This window comes from Rhynchophorus ferrugineus, unplaced genomic scaffold (genome assembly GCF_030347505.1).
Source record: "Rhynchophorus ferrugineus isolate W39M unplaced genomic scaffold, kcgeb_rfMv2 rfM6, whole genome shotgun sequence".
Lineage (NCBI taxonomy): Eukaryota > Metazoa > Arthropoda > Insecta > Coleoptera > Curculionidae > Rhynchophorus > Rhynchophorus ferrugineus.
The window spans coordinates 12,020,057-12,037,178 of NW_027472585.1; the positions used below are offsets into that span (position 1 = coordinate 12,020,057).

Sequence of the window (17,122 nt, forward strand, 5' to 3'; positions counted from 1 at the left end):
GACTTCCACAAATATTGCAAAATCAAAATTGGCTCAATTGATTCAGCCAATCTCGAATTTTCGAGAGATGAATATCAATTAATTCTTATATATAATATATTCAAAATAACAGTGAACTCACTTGATAAAGATTTAATGTTTTGCCTGCCGCAATTTGTAAATTCGTTTTAGAATCAGACAATATCTTCCTTCTCATTTTATTCTAGTTAAAAAGAGACATGATTGGTGAGAATGTTGATACGTTCGGACATGTAACCGATACAGCCTGAAAGAGTCATTCAATTGTCAAATTTATGCAAAATTCTTCAACACGTTAGTGACAAGAGGTTATAAATTGGCAGACGTTGTTTTAACGCTTTGCTTGTTTTGATAAATTTCAAGTTGCTGCTTATTATTACCCTGATTGAAAATGTCGAAGCCAGACAGAACAGATTGCGTCTCTAATTAGTTACTTCGAACAGGAATGACATAATAGAGGCCCTCTCTTGCCAGTAAATTCCGCTAAACATTTTTATTATAAAATGTTAAGTTGGTGCGGTTTTTATTGAAAATATTTTTAGTGCGTTGCAGCTATACTGAATATTAGTATGGACATGTTCACTGAAATATCCCAAAAATGAAAAAATAATCTTGGATTCACCGAAAAGAAGATTTCCTCATACAAAGCGGGACGACAAATCAAGATAAGCTTGATGTTAACTCTATCAGAGATGGAATATAGTTTTTTCGAAGTTTTTTCAATGCAAATATAATATAATACAATTATTTTAGAGGCAATTGTTAGTCTGAAAAGTATGCATAGAAAGCTTGGAGTTATGCAGCTCTTTAAGGGATGTAGAACATCCTTTCATACACTGTTATGTAATATAGGACTTGATGGTGTAAAGATAACCTACCAAGAGATGGAACTTCGAGACATTGCCTTTAAAAGAATACAATTTTTAAAAACGTATAATAAAATTAAGAAAGACTTATTATTTTAATTTGTGTATTTTGATATGAGTTTTGATGGATATTTCAGAATGGGACCAATATACCCAATGGTCACTCATGGCAAGACGATAATAAGAAGAGTTTTAATACAACAAAAGTTGATGGAAAAGGTAAACATTACAATAACAGTTGATTAGGTTGTATTAGTCTTAACATTTATTAATAATTCATTGTAAATATATTGTTCTTCATGCTGGAAACAGGAATAGTTAATAATACCTTCGCTTTGAATGAATTCGGTTAGACATATTGACCAAGAAATTGACAAATGATTGAATGGTGAACAAATGTTAGATAGATTGGACATTAACAGCTTAATTATTCTCTTGAATGAAAATCTCTGATTATTATTTATGAATGCTGACAATTTTCAAAACATGGTGATGAGGATGGAAACAACTAAAGGTGAGTAAATAATTAATGTACGATAACTGTAGGAAATCTTTTGTAGTGTGTGAAAGATTTATGTGCAGAATATAGATGAGCATTTGCTTTATGTGTTTTAGGAGAGAAAGAATACTGACTGTTTTGCAAATATGGCAAATGCATTAGGAGAATGTAGTTAATCACTGCACTGAATCTAGTTTTATCAAGAAAGATGTTACAGGTAATGACATAATAAAATAAGGAGCAATACAGTTATATCAAAATGAGTTTGCAAGGAAACACTGTACCGAAGGAAACAATAACTAATCATAAAAGGTAAATATGCTTCCTAATGAAACTAAAGTATATTACCTAGATATACAATTGTTAATTAGGTGTTAGTGAATATATACTAGGGCATACAACTTCGTGTTTTATTGAACGAACATAAATTATGATATATATGAAATTATACTTTTGGATATGTTATAATTTATATCATATTGTCATTTTTTCTTGTTATTGAAACTGATACGAGACCAACCAAAATAAGCGAAGAGGAACACATCCGAATTTATGTGATACAGCGTTACCACATTCATTTCCCTCGCTAAAATTAGCTTATCCCGTTCAGATCCTGATCTGGAGTAGATAAAGCGATCTATTTGGATGATCATTAGCGAACTTGGCTCAGGTAGATGGGGTGATGAGATGCGGTAGGACGACGCCCGTCGCGCCTCATAAATCGCCGCTCTAATATGAATTATTTGGCGCAGCTCACGTGCGGCTGCCGACTGGTCGAAATGTGGCATGGCGATCTTCGCCATGGATCAAACGTCGTCCGACTTACCCGTCTAATTACCGACTCCCGCCGATCGTTATCGGTAATAGATGAAGACGGGAACTAGGATCCAGATATCAGTCGATTATTTTTAAATTTTAATTTATAATCTGCGGAATTTCTCTCCGCGATTTTTTCAGTTCATAGATGTATTTCTTTGAACAATATCTGTTATGTTTAATGGGTAAATATTTATTGGTGCTTCATAAACATAACCTGTTTTATTTAGCCCGGTCAATGTAGGTATTTGAATTTGCCAAAATAGCCCGAAATCAGACATATTATTAACATAATTATTAGAGTACCGGATATTAAAAATGATCAAAATGAATGCGCTCGATGCAACGATGAAAAAGCTGAATTATTCGCAGAACATTTAACTAACGTGTTCCAACCGAATGATATAGAATCTTAAATAGATATAAACGCCAATCATCTAGCTTTAAATTTGATTTCTGCAATGGAAGTTGCCACAAAAGTTGACAACAACCTCAATCCAAAAAAGGCTCCTGGAAGTGATGATATTTCACCAGGGCTTTTAAAAGAGCTGCCACGAAAAACAGTAATCATGTTGACATATAACAGGTCAATTGAAAAGTCCCCGACCTACAATAGCAAAACACATTTTTTTCCAAAATTAGTTTTTTTATCAACATAATTCCCTTCGAGGGTGATACCATTTTTGTAGTACGATTTGTCCTTTGCTTCAAAATAGGCATCAGTTTCGGCTATCATCTCTTCATTTGACGAAAATTTCTTCTTAGTGAACATTCTTTTGAGATCTGAGAACAGGTAATAGTCACTGGGAGCCAGATTTGGAGAATACGGTGGATGAAGAAGCAATTCGAAACCCGATTCATGGATTTTTGCCATCGGTTTCCCTGACTTGTAACACGTTGCATTGTCTTGGTGAAGCAGCACTTTCTTTTTCTTCAAATGCGGCCGTTTTTCGGCGATTTTGTCCTTCAAACGATCCAATAACGCTTTGTAATATTCGCTGTTGATCGTCTTTCCTTTTTCAAGGTAGTCAGTGAAAATTATTCTATGCACATCCCAAAATACAGACGCCTTGCCAGCCAACTGTTGCTGTTTCCCACGCTTTGGAGCGGGTTCATCGTGTGCAGTGCACTCGGATGACTCTCAATTGGACCTCGGAGTGAAATGATGGAGCCATGTTTCATCCATTGTCACATCGATTCAAAAACTCGGGTTAGGTTTGATCATCTTCAAACACTGCTCCGAATCATCAACTCGTCGTTGTTTTTTCGTCAAAAGTAAGCTCGCGCGGCACCCACTTTGCACAGAGCTTTCTCATACCCAAATATTTGATAATATTTTCAGGGTTAGGGTTAACTAAAAAACATCAAGACAAGTAATCTATGTGTCAGGCCGGAGACTTTTCAAATGACATGTTAGTGGATCTATATTTTACTTATTATAATACACTGACAAAATAAACATATTATTAGTGGTGGAAACAAATGCATCACCAGCTTCGAGAAAGACTTGTTCTAGAATATATATAAAATTTTACATCTTCCGACATCTTTAAGATGTTGCAAAACTATTTTATGAATTTTCATGAATATAATTAAGGTAGGTTTGATGTCATGTGATGTTTACTAGTAAATTTGGTTTAAATCTATTGTAGCGGCTTTGAGGCATGTCGAATTTTACATCGTGGTATAACGGTCAACAAAGTACCCAGAAATATAATCCTAGATGTTGAACACGGGCGGGGTGCCAGCAGCGGCAAATAGAACACGATAACGATTAGCTGGCAACCCCGAGATATTTATCTGGGTGTCATTGAAGGGTATTTCGATCATTCAGTAACCGACCATCGTTTGGTTCAGACATGACACCATCGACTGTATTTTGTATTTTCCACACTTTTATATTACTTCAATAAATAAAGGTCACATAATATAAACACCACTGTTTCATTTAGTTTTATCTCCATTCACCGAGCCATCTAATTTACCCTATATCTACCATTTTTAATATGTTTTTCTTTGAATATGTGTAGTGTTTGTTTCTGGATTTTGTGAATGCGGATCGCTGATGTTTTAAATCATTACTATTTTGGTTAATTTAAATTATTTGGTTAGTTATTTATTACATTTCAATAAACGTAATAAGTGAGATAATTCGTCTACTATAAATAGAAATTCAAATGGTATATTGCGGTTGGTCGATTAAACATAGTTTATTGATGGTCAAAAAGATTCTTGAAATTGGATAGTGGTTTGATAAGTTTTGTAGACATTTTTTTACCACAATATTCCTGGTTAAATATTACTTGGAAAAAAAAAGTTCAGGAAATATTTTGGGAAAAATATGTTGTCATTTGATTTCTATCAATTGTCGTTTTAAACATTCCAGAAGTTTGCTAGTATGTACCATTTTTCATTAAAATGTGGGCATAACGGTAGTGTATTTGCTCATACTGACCAAAAGCAGTCAATAACAGTTAGTAATAGCCATTCTAAACGATTATAAATCTAAAAGTTGGCTTATAACAAAAGACTTAATGTATTGAGGAAGATAATACTATTATTAGTATATATATTTCATATCATTATGGTATCTATTGATAGTTGAAATCAATAAAAAAACGATTTTACTGTGTCACAAGCCGATGAAAATGCTTAGGAATAATAAGAATCTTGATAGGGATCCACCGTATTCTCCAGACCAGATTGCTAGTGGTTATTGGGTTTTTATAGACCACGAAAAATGTCTCAGGACTTTTAGTGATATTACTGGTGGTTTTGCGAATATGAAGGGCCCTGGCAGATTGTCAAAGTGAATCATTTACTCTTCAGCTGATCCATTAACCTTAACAATAGGGTGAAGTCTGCTTAGAGAATTGTAATACACACCGAGTATAATAAAAAGTGATGTTTATGATATTTCAGATTGAAATACGTGTAGTTATACTTTAGCTGACGAGAATAAGTGCTGTAATTAAACATTATGAAAGAGATAATAAGTATAGAAGAAAAAAGTAATATTGAAAAGTAAAATAGCGGAAACTATTATATCGGGATATAGAATAATTAATATTTGAGGAAGTAAAATAATGAAATGGAGGAGATGAAAAAGTATTATAGAGACAACAAAATCTCAGATAGTGTCCTTGAATAGAGGTGTAATAGATTGAAAATGTGGAATCGTTACGAAATAAAATACATGAGGAAAGACAAAAAAAGATAGTTAAGATCAATTATATTAATGTTAATTTTAAAAGCAAGAACAATAGAATTACTGAAAAATAAAACATATTAATGTAAAAAGATGTAAGATATGAATCCAAAAATATCTGCACAAATAAACGAAAGAGATCTAAAAATCATTCAATTCAATATATGAATTTTGCGTTGCGATGAGACAACAATCTAATTATATCACTTGGCGGATACCCTATTTCTCAAGCAGAATCATCGAAATATCATGACATCTAACTCGATGGCGGTTTAAATTGAAAACATCACATTAGAGCAGATTAGATTAATGAATTGTACAGGTTAGTCTAAAGACACTCCAACCATATTTGATATATTGAATTGAATATTAAAGAGATTGGTTCATCGGTCAATTATAAAGTTTTTTTTAATTTTGAAATTTAAATATGTTAATTTAAATATATAATTTTAAATATGTTTAAATACTGTTTAAATATGACACTAAAACATCAAACCAACTAGTAATCCAATGCTGTCAAAACAAAGTTCTTCGATTAGTTACTAGTACTTATCTCTTCGTAACCTATGAAGAACTGCTCGATGACCTTGAAATCAAATGGATTTAAGTATGGTTACAAGATCACAGCAATGTAGAATCAAACAAAACTGAAGCGAACCAAATCACATGAACTTGTATAGTGTATAAGTGTCTACTATTGAATTTAGGTTCAAGCAGTCTATTCATTTTAATTTGCGAAATACATAATGATGTATTTATCTCGCACTAGTTTTGCTTCTGAATTAATTAAAATACAACAGAACAATAATAATAAAATCACTTTCAAAAGATTACGCATCGAAGCTGAAAAATATTCGCAGATTGGGATATGCTACGTCCATTGGAGTGATATTCTTAATATCAATCTCAATATTCAACTTCAACTCCAACATTTAATTCGATTAAGTACAACAGAACAGTAGTAATAAATTAATTTTATAAATTAAGACTGTATTAGACATGAGGGAGAATTCGAGAGATAATTATATAAAAGCATAACGAAGATAAGGAAGAACATAACGGAAACACAGACGATAAGAAGAGAGAATACTATAGAGACATAAAATTAAAAAATAAACAAAATAAATTAAAAGCATTAGTGTGATAAAAATCTCGTAAAAATTGTGTCATAGAATAAAATATTAACTAATCAGAGACTAATTAATACAAAAGATCTATAGTCTATTCAAAGTTATTTTGTACATACGTCATCTAAATCGGTGACGTCAAAACGTCACAATGTTGCCGCATCAACTCGAGATTTAATTCAGTTTGGCTTTAACATACAACAACATTCTAATCTAAATAAAATAATGTTATCTAAAAAGAAAAATATTATCAAATATAATTTATTTTAGCATTATAGTACATCTAAAAACCACAGTTAATTATCTAGTCATAACAGTTTATAGGTTAGAGTTATAACCTCTTATCACTATTGCTTTCAAGAATTTTGCATACGTCTGACAACCGGACGACTCTGTCAGACTCATTCGTTTACGCGTTCGAACTAATCTGACAGCATTGCATCTCTTTTAACTAGAATAAAATGAGAAGGAAAATATTGTCTGATTCTAAAACAAATTGATAAATTGCGGCGCACAAACATCTTCACGGCGTGTATACAAAAAAACTTTGAATAGAATATAGAAATAATCTTTACAAGTGGCGATATCACTATATGGCGAACTAAGCTGTGATTCTTTCTACGAATAATTAAATTAGTTTGATGAGAGAAAACTTATAGCTAACAATTTTAAGATAAGTTCTTTATGCCAAACCTGGTCGAAAGACTTGTTGATACCTAGAAAGAGTAAAGTTTTCTAACGAATGGAAAAAAGATATTGGTAAATATCTTCTTCTATATATTAATTGGCTTAGCGAATATTTTTCCTCTCTTTTTAAGGAAAACGTTAAAAGTTATTTCGAGTAATAATTTTTAGGCCTAAATTTTGTATAATATATTTTTTTATAACATCTTTATTAGATACGCTTAGTACAATCTTAATTTACAATTAATTTATTACTACTTTTCCTATGTACTTGGATTAATTAACAAGCAAGACGAGAGTGCGAGAAAATACATCAGTATGTATTCCTATTTTTTTTTGTATAATATGCGCTATAAATAAATAAATTCCAATGAAAAACCAGGAATAACCGTCAGATCAGTGGCCCAAAATATATAAACACATACTTTAGGCTCTGACCGACGCGTTGTCAGCTCCTACTTTTTTTTGTTCCAAAATGACCAGCTCAGGAATCAAATGGTCTTTTGCTGATCTCGCCTTGCGGGCGACAGAGATCCTGGGTTACGATTGGAATTGTCGTAGTGGGTTATCTACCGAGGTTTGTCGATGGGTAGGGACTTTATGAAGATGTCGTCGTGTTCTAAGGCGCCTAGGGAGAACCTTACACTGAGCAAGTTCGTGAAACTCTTCACGAAAGGGATGCCTGATTCGAGGTGAGTGTTGACTTTCCTCATAAACCATGGGGCACTGAATAACGCGCGGACTTTTTGGATTGGAACACTTGAAGTAGTGCATGTTGTCTCTCAGATACGTACCTGTATCATAACTGTGCTCCGAAGAGACAGACTGGACGGACTAGCATTTTGCACGGAGTCGCTTTTTGGGGTATTAGGACTTTTTCTGCAGAGGAGTGTGAAGAGTAGACTGTACATGCCATTGCCTTTGTTATAGCGTGCTGTATTTGGGCTGACCATTGGAACCTGCGGTCGAACTGGAGACCGAGGTATGATACCTTCTGGAGCTAGGGGATAGGGACATTATCGATTTGGAGGCGATAGGCGTGGAACGCCTTCTGGCGGTTGAACGGAATATCCCGAGTTTCGCTCAGGTTTATCTGCAGTCACCAGAATTTGTACCATGCAATCGCCTGGTTCACTTGGACTTGGAGTCTGTCGCGAATAGCGTCGGGATTGTAACCGGTTGTGAAGAAAACTGTGTCATCTGCATAAATTGTTGTGGAGTGGGAAATCAACCATGTAAAGGTTGAACAGAGCAGAGCCTAATGGAGCATCTTACGGGATACCTGCGGATGTTTGTTTTCGAGAAGAGACTGCGTCACCGATCCTCACTTGAAAGAAATTACCGTCCAGGTGTGAATCTATTAGGGAGATTAGGTCATTCAGTTGACCAAGTTGTTTTGCTTTGAATATAAAACCGTCGTGCTACATTTGATCGAAAGTTTTGGACCGATCTAAAATGATTGGCCCCAGTTTTTCGACCTTTTATCAATGCCTGGCGCATTGTTTCTGTGACGCGAGCAGCTTGATAAAGGCTTGAGTGTTTGGCACGGAAACCGAATTGTTCGTTCGGGATTAAGTTGTGTGCGTATGTGAGACTAAATTTGGAAAGCTCCTACTCTTATACGGTAGCTCATTCGTCGTTTTCGTTGTACGTAAATCATCTACAATTATCCTAAATCTTGAATTTGAAACGATATTAAATGGAGAGTAAGTTTGTTAACACATGATTAAAGGAAGTTATTTACTTTTAAGTTACTTTTTATTATTTAAAATTTTGTGTTATTTTTGTTTATTGTCGTATTGTTAGAACTACTAAAGAGTCAGAGCAAGTGATGATAAAAATCTATTGAGAATGGTATCATCACGTAAAATTATATTTTGAATTTTTTATAGAGAGAACAAATGACGTGTCTGCTTTATCGGAAGGTATATACAGCTGTGAAAGAAAAACCTGACATATGCGAGAATTTTATCAAAACATAGGTTCACGAAATTCGAGACTAACAAGAATCGTCTGTTCTCTTTGTTTATATAATATTTAAAATTTCGAAATCAGCTTTTGATTTAATTTGATGTCTGATGAACAGAGAACAGCTAAGAGACATTGTTCTTGTCTAAGGACTGATATAGTTGATATGGTTCTGGAGATATAATCATTGTACTGGAGATAATTCTAAAGATTACTAAGATTTTTCTGTAAATGTTAGTGGTATTTACTACTGATACCTCTCAGGTTTCACTAACCGAATATTGCAGGTAATAAATATGTTAATTTGTGCATCAAGAGTTAAAGTGAATATTGCAAAGAATATTAACAATTATAAAATAGCGTCATAGAATTTTAATTCCTTGATTGTTGGTAAGTTTTTAGTTCCTATGTGGGACATAAGACAAAGAAGAAAGCGGTAGATAAACGGAAGAAGCCGAATTAAAAATGAGCTGTCTTCAACGGCGTGATCGAAAAGTAGAATAAATAAGCAACGACGTTTTTATTCGTTTAGATTTTTAAAAGGTTAAGAAATTATTTTTTAATCAGTCTGGTGTATTTATTGTTTTGGCATATATATTTTAGGTGAAAGAGTATGGATTAAATATATAAGACTATATGAATACATAACGGGTCAATTGAAAAGTCGCCGGCCTACCATAGTAAAACACTTTTTTTTTGCCAAAATTAATTTTTTTTAATTCAATATGAGGCCTTCAAGGGTGATACACTGATTATAGCGACCCTCCAACTTTTGGATACCATTTTGAGGTATGATTTGTTCTTTGCTTCAAAATAGGTCTCAGTTTCGGCGATCACCTCTTCATCCGACGAAAATTTCTTCCCAGCGAGCATTCTTTGGAGATCTGAGAACAGTCGCTCGAAATAGTCGCTGAGAGCCAGATCTGGAGAATACGGTGGATGAGGAAGCAATTCGAAGCCCAATTCATGGATTTTTGACACGGTGCATTGTATTGAAGCAGCACTTTCTTATTCTTCAAAGGCGGACGTTTTTTCGGCGATTTCGTCCTTCAAAGGGTCCAATAATGCTATGTAATAGTAGCTATTGATGGGCCTTCCTTTTTCAAGGTAGTAAATGAAAATTATTCCACGCGCATCCTAAAATACAGACGCCATAAACTTGCCAGCCGACTGTTGCGTTTTCCCACGCTTTGGAGCGGGTTCATCGTGTGCAGTCCACTCGGATGACTGTCGACTGGACTTCGGAGTCAAATGATGGAGACAATTGTCACATATCGACGCAAAAACTTGGGTTTATTACGCTTGATCATCTTCAAACACTGCTCCGAATCATCACCTCGTCGTTGTTTTTAGTCAAAAGTGAGCTCGAGCCCACTTTGCACAAAGCTTTCTCATACCCAAATTCTCGTGAATGATATGATGTACACGTTCAGTTGATATCTTTAGAGTGTCTACTATTTCATTCAGTTTCAATTTACGGCCATTCAAAATCATTTTGTGCATTTTTTAAATGTTTTCGTCGGTAACAACCTCTTTTGGGCGTCCACTGCGCTCACCGTCTTTGGTGCTCATTTCACCACGTCTAAACTTAGCGTACCAATCCTTGATGGTTGATTTTTCTGGGGCAATGTCCAGACACTCGGCATGTGGCTCAAGCCAAGTTAATGCTTCAACTGTATTTTTTCCTTTCAAAAGCAATATTGTACCAACATGTAAAATTCCTTTTTATCTATTTTTTTTACAACAGAAGTTGCTTCACTCAAAAATGCTATAATTCACAAACTAATGATCCGACAGCTGTCAAATTTATACATGTATCTTTTGAGGGTTAGGACTAACTAAAAAACAGGTGGATTTAATTCTAGTAGCGCCATCTATGTGTCTGGCCGGGGACTTTTCAATAGACCTGTTAAATGAAATACTGAAAATATGCAGCAGTTAAACTGGAACTAACTACATAATTTGCATAGATAGACTAGATAGGACAAGTAGAATTAAATATTAATTATTAACAGTAAATTTCTAAAGGTTTTGAAGCATTAATAAATATTAAGGTGCTTGACGACTAATGTTATAAAATATATGTTTATATAATATTTTATTCTTTGCAGTTTTGAAGAAAAATCAATAGTTAATTTATTGATTTTAAACACATTCCTTCAACATACATTTTTAAATTTAAAAAAAAATATCTAATTGTGTTCCTTATTGTTTTAATATACATACAAATGTCAAATATCAATTTCAAAATTTTTTTATTGATAAATTCTGTTTTAATATTATTTTATTTATTATTCCATATCTATGGTTACCAAACGAAAGTAAATAATGATCATGTATAGTTATTGTAATATTTAATGTTTTAAAGTTGTTACAGTTCTGAAAATAATCTTATATACTTATGAAACTTTGTTATAACGGTCACTGGTGTAGTAATCTAGACTTATCAATGCTTTGTTTATTATCGATAGTTAATTTAAGTTAGATTTAATTAAATGTCATTAAAACATTCTATTGAGGGTTAGTTCTTTAAGGGTTTTAGTAACACATCATTTTTAAATTATTCAAACTGTATTTATTTAAAAAATTGTGGTGGAATTTCTACCACAGGGCGATCACTAGTAGTAATAAAAACGTAAAAGGTCATCGATGACGGTCGATCGCGAGATATACGGGTTTCACATTCGTGTTTATGTACGCGTATTAATTAAATTAGCATCATTATCTACGTCGGCCGGACACCACGTAACAAATCTCCCGATTTCATCGAGAAAACCTGCAGAGAGCGGCAATTAAGGCACGAAACAAAAACGAACTGACCAATCGAACTGCAAAGGCGGACTTAAGACGGATCTCGGCCGAACCATTGGTCCTTCGCGGTGGCTCAGACGCGACAGAGACCGTCTCCTCTATTTCCGTCCCGTTCTGGCAGGCGGCGGCACGTCGGAGATCTGGTGCACTGCGACGTCGGTTTAAAACACTCAAAAACCGTCGGTGAAAGACGGTCTTTCATTCCCGTTCGAGTCGCGGTAGGCGCTGCAACGAACGTCACTGTCACAGAAGCTTCAATTGTTTACCTACTACTACTATTACAACCAGTACTGGATCAACAGGTGATACGCGGGTTTCATTCATAAGTTGATCGTGCGATAGTAATAAAGGGCTCAGACAATATGTTGTCGCGTGGTACGACTGCGCCCTCGGTCAGCGTCGTAAAGGGTTTGACGGATAAGAATTCGTCGGCGGATAGCACCACCAACGAGCAACAGGGTCAGACGCTGGACAAAAGTGAAATCAACGATGCGGTTACCAAAGTTTTACAAGGGTACGATTGGACTCTGGTTCCTATTGCTTCAAAGTAAGTCACGTTTTTTATTTATTAGTTATTTTGAACAAGTTTCATACGACAATCTTTAACCAACGTTCTAAAAACGTAGTTGTAGATAGTGTCGGTAATATGACACGAACAACAAGAAAGATGATCAGATTGATTGTCGAAATATTCCAATTAGCGGCCGTGGCCGCCCAGATTGTTTAAATTAAATTTGAATAGTTTTAGACGAAGTCTATTAACTGTTTAGTTAAAATATTGTCGCTCAGATATACTGTGAAATGCCCTGTGGTTCCCGAAATTCGACCACAATTTATAAAGTTAATCATGTTTCTCTTATAACAGACTAAAGAGAATTACTTAAAAATGAGCCGTTAATATTACCAAAAGTTGTTTTGAGAATATTTTCAATATAAGATCCGAAATATATTTAATATAAAACATTAATTGCAGTAACATGTTTGTATATTAAAATACTTTTTTTAAATGGCAATTAATTAAATCTAATTTCCGTATAATCAACAAAGTATTAATAAGTTTAAATTATTACATGAGTTGGATTATTTTTGGAACTGTAACAACTTTACACCATTATATGTCCAACCAAATATATGTTTATATGATTTTTATTTCCTTTTATGATATAATCATAAAGATGGAATATTAAATGAAGTAATACATACATATTATACATATTTTTATGACTTCATTTGTGTTTTAATATAATTTTTATTTTTATACCTATTTCTCTCCTAAAATATATACTGAAAAACAATAAATTTAATAAAAAACCAAGCTTATTTGATAAAAAAATAATTTTTGACATTATTTAACATTAATAAATATTTTAAAATAAAATTGCATCGTTTTTTAATTTATTTATTTCAAACTTTATCCAAACTATATTCACTTTATCCAGTATTTTGGAATCTCAATGTATTTATCTGATGCAAAAATTAATATATTTATTACCTTCAATATTTGGTTACGGCTTTACTTTACGTTACTAGTCGTTTCCGACTAATATACAATTTGTCTTTATGATAACTTAAATCTAGGTATATAACTAGGAGGACTCATCGGCCCTATCTCAGTCTCTGGTGAAATAATGTTTATACACATTACTGTTGTAATTTTTATTAAATGCACCTCACTACAGAACACTTCACAAGATCAGATGGTTTGATTCGTTGGAGTCCGTGTTCTGCTCTGATGGTATCCAAAAGTTGCAATACTCTTGACTGACTGTGGGTATCTGAAGGTCTCGATATAGGTAGTCAATTCTGCAGTATTTGGGTGCGCCTACAATACTTCTCAGAACTTTGTTGATTTTCTTCCAATTAGCCAATACATTTTCTTATATTTCAATTCCAGTTCTTTTCTTTTCTTCTTTATATGTTCCATCCAGTGAAGTTTTGCATCAAGATTCATTCCGAAACATTTAGCGTTGTTGCTATATGGAATGATAGTATTATTTAATGTTATTGGTGCTTGTACGGTTTGATCGTAGGTGAACTGCACATACACAGATTTACTTTCGTTATTTTTTTGTCCAATTATTTATATTGTCACTTGCCTGTTGTAATTTTCGTGTGGCTTCTTCACTATTGTCTCCGAAAGCTATAATAGCGGTATCATCAGCAAATGTAGCTATCATAATATTCATAGCATTGGCCCAGTACATTTCCTTGTAGTACACCTGCTTTAGCATCTTTTATTCTAGAGTAAGCTTCGTCTTGTTTAACTCTAAACATTCTGGCTGTAATGTACGATTTTAATAGTTCGGTTGTGTTGTTTTGGTAACATTTTCTGTAGTTTATGAACATGGCCTTCGTGCCAAATCTTATCGAAGGCTTGTGCTACATCTAAGAATATAGCTGAGCTTACTTTTTTACTTTCGTAGCCTTTTTCACTAACATGTGTTATTCTGTGGACCTGGTCAATTATTGAATGCTTATTAATAAACCCAAACTGGTGTGTTGGTATTGAGTTTTTTTATCCATACTAAATCTACTCTACTAATGAAACCTGAAATTGATTAAAATACCAATAAAGTTAATACCAATAAAATGTACAGAGAAATCTTAACACATTTATATGTTATGTCTCCAGCATCTTATCAGATACTTACCAGTTCTTAAGAAAAACCAGTTTTTCTTAGCTGTTTTATTTTTACCGAAAATCCGAAGAAACTGCTTGCCGAAAATCTAAATACCTTTTATATAGAGCAGCTTGTTATTCTAGAATTTTGTTAATCAATATGTCGTATTTTTCTTCTACAGCTGAATATACCATCCGATAAAATGGACACATTAATTTATTGTCCCTACAAGTAATGTAAAACGTAACTTTAAATGATCATGCTTTTCTTAATCGTTAAATAATAACTAGCATATTTCGTTAATAGTTCCAATAATGCGTGAATAATCACAAGTCATGCAAAATCTTAAACAACATTGCTTAAAATTAAGGTCGGCTAGATCCAATGAAAATAGAGCCTAAAATATTTGTTCATATATTATGTGTCACCGATCTGACGACTCTTCCTGGTTGCTTGATTTGGGCGCATTTCGTTTTATTGGAATTTAGTTATTTGTAGGGCATATTACATATAAATTTTAGGCCTAAAACTTCTTTCTTCCTCCGCATAAGCTTTAACCGTGCCAAATATTTAGTCTCTCGGTGTTCCTGTTTTTTTTCTCAAAAAGGGAGCCAACATTTATTCATTCGTTAAGTCGATTAATACATAGGTAACGGCGTCAATATGTTCAACAGATTGTTGGAAAAACTTGAAGGTAACGTATTCGCACATTTACCATGTCTTTTTTGATAATAATTACATATCTTACTTGCTAGAAGTTATCTTAAAGTATTCGTTAAGTATTAGTTTTTCTCAGACGTTAAAATAATTCAATTTATTTTGTTTTATATTAGAAGCAGTAGTTGGTGACTCCAATATTTCATCATCATTTCGAGACATCATCATTTTCGACTCCAGAGTGTCAATAAACAAAATATCATTTGATTTTTGACTTCTTTAGTACTAAATTACATTTAATTTAATAATGATATTTATATTTACGCAAGTACTACATATTTTTATATATCTTGTTTTAAGTCATGTTATAGCAATCTTTAATTTGTCTCAGACGTTATAATAATTTATAATATCATTAGTCGATTATGTTACATCATTCAGCTCATGTTATGGCGGACCCAAAAACATTTGTTGTTAGAAATAGTTATTTTCGGCTTCAATATTTAATCATCATCTTTTAATTCTTCGAAACATTATTTTTAACCGACTTCGAAAACGAGGAGGTTCTATGTTCGGCTGTATACTTTTTTTTAATGTATGTTCGCCAATTTTTTCATCAATTATGGGTCTTTAAAATCGACTTTCGAATTCTTTTTTTATTCAAAAGAGTGCACTTACGAGGTGGTCACATTGGAACCAAATTAGGATCTGTTGGGTGGAGGGGGGCGGGGAAATCTAGGGAAAAGCCCGAATTTCAAACACGTACAAAATTATCACATGTTTTTTATCTAAAATAATCAGTTATTTGGGTATAATGTTATTACTGAGCTGATGTGGCGAAAAAGCAGAAGTCTTTCAGTGCAAAAATCATTTAATTTGCTTTTTAAGCACCAACTAGAGCATATGAGACCTTGTAGAAATATTTTAGAGAACTGCTTCTATCGTCAAGTCACCTAGGTATCGGACCCCGGGGTCTGAAGCGCTCCATATTTTCATTGTTTCTTTATTCCTATTTTTCCTTATACGGGCTGCACCTTTACTTGACCTACTCGTTGTAATATTAACTAAAATAACTGCGTAATTTATTGAGTAAATATCTAACGCTAAAAAGAGAAATAAAAATGGCGTTAAAAATCTTAAATATTTTTTAGTTTTTAGTGAGTTCCTTGTTTATTTTTTGAAGTCGGTTTAATTTTTTTTGTTAAAAATATTTAATTTGTTTTACTATATCTACGATTCTTTACTGCGACTACAATTTTGGCACGCATCATTACAAGCAGAAATATTATTTTAAAGATGTAAATCAAAAGTGGACTTTGAATGAATCGCGTCAAATCGCGTCATCGTAGTGATGATAATTCTTTTATGAAGTAGTCATAATATGTATGCCATATCTTTATTCAGCACTGTGTAAACAGTAAATAAAATAAACTACGTTAATAATACCGTATATGTTTTTAATAAGATAAAACTACGAATAAATATTAAGTGCCAACATCGATACAAGTTGAAGTTAAAGCGTGAAGAACATATAGTCAGGTTGCATTTTGGAAGCCCCCCCAAACATAGTAAATAAACCGTGGGAGTCTACCTGCTCTATCGCAGTGCAAAGAACCTGCTATTTATTTTTCTCATGCTAATTATTTGACGGTTCAAACTAACCGCCGGAGTAATATATAGTTCAGTTCCTGTTTTGTTGAATACACCTGTTGAACGACTATGTTATTTGCATCCTTCCATCTAAGAAGATATTTGGGTGGCCTTGTTCTAGCAATGTCGGCTACCGAGTAAAATATCGATATTTCGATATATGGGAGAATAAAAATTATAGCTATTTTTTTACAATA

General features: G+C 33.3%; 1 protein-coding gene and 1 long non-coding RNA gene across 3 annotated transcripts in view; both read left to right on the forward strand.

Annotated features, from left to right (window-relative positions):
* Positions 1-694: 694 nt before the first annotated feature.
* Positions 695-1,318, forward strand: LOC143199187 (uncharacterized). Of its 2 annotated transcripts, XR_013006372.1 has the most exons (3): positions 695-949; positions 1,022-1,103; positions 1,197-1,318. It is a non-coding gene; the product is annotated as an uncharacterized LOC143199187 (long non-coding RNA). The 2 variants fall into 2 exon arrangements; XR_013006371.1 differs by having other exon boundaries at positions 1,022-1,229.
* Positions 1,319-12,179: 10,861 nt separating this feature from the next.
* Positions 12,180-17,122, forward strand: part of LOC143199184 (transcription factor Sox-9-B) — a 49,666-nt gene continuing 44,723 nt past the window's right edge. Inside the window, exon 1 of the mRNA XM_076409009.1 lies at positions 12,180-12,544. Within this exon, the coding sequence (XP_076265124.1) occupies positions 12,360-12,544 (185 nt within the window). The 5' untranslated portion in view covers positions 12,180-12,359. The remainder of the gene's footprint in view (positions 12,545-17,122) is intronic.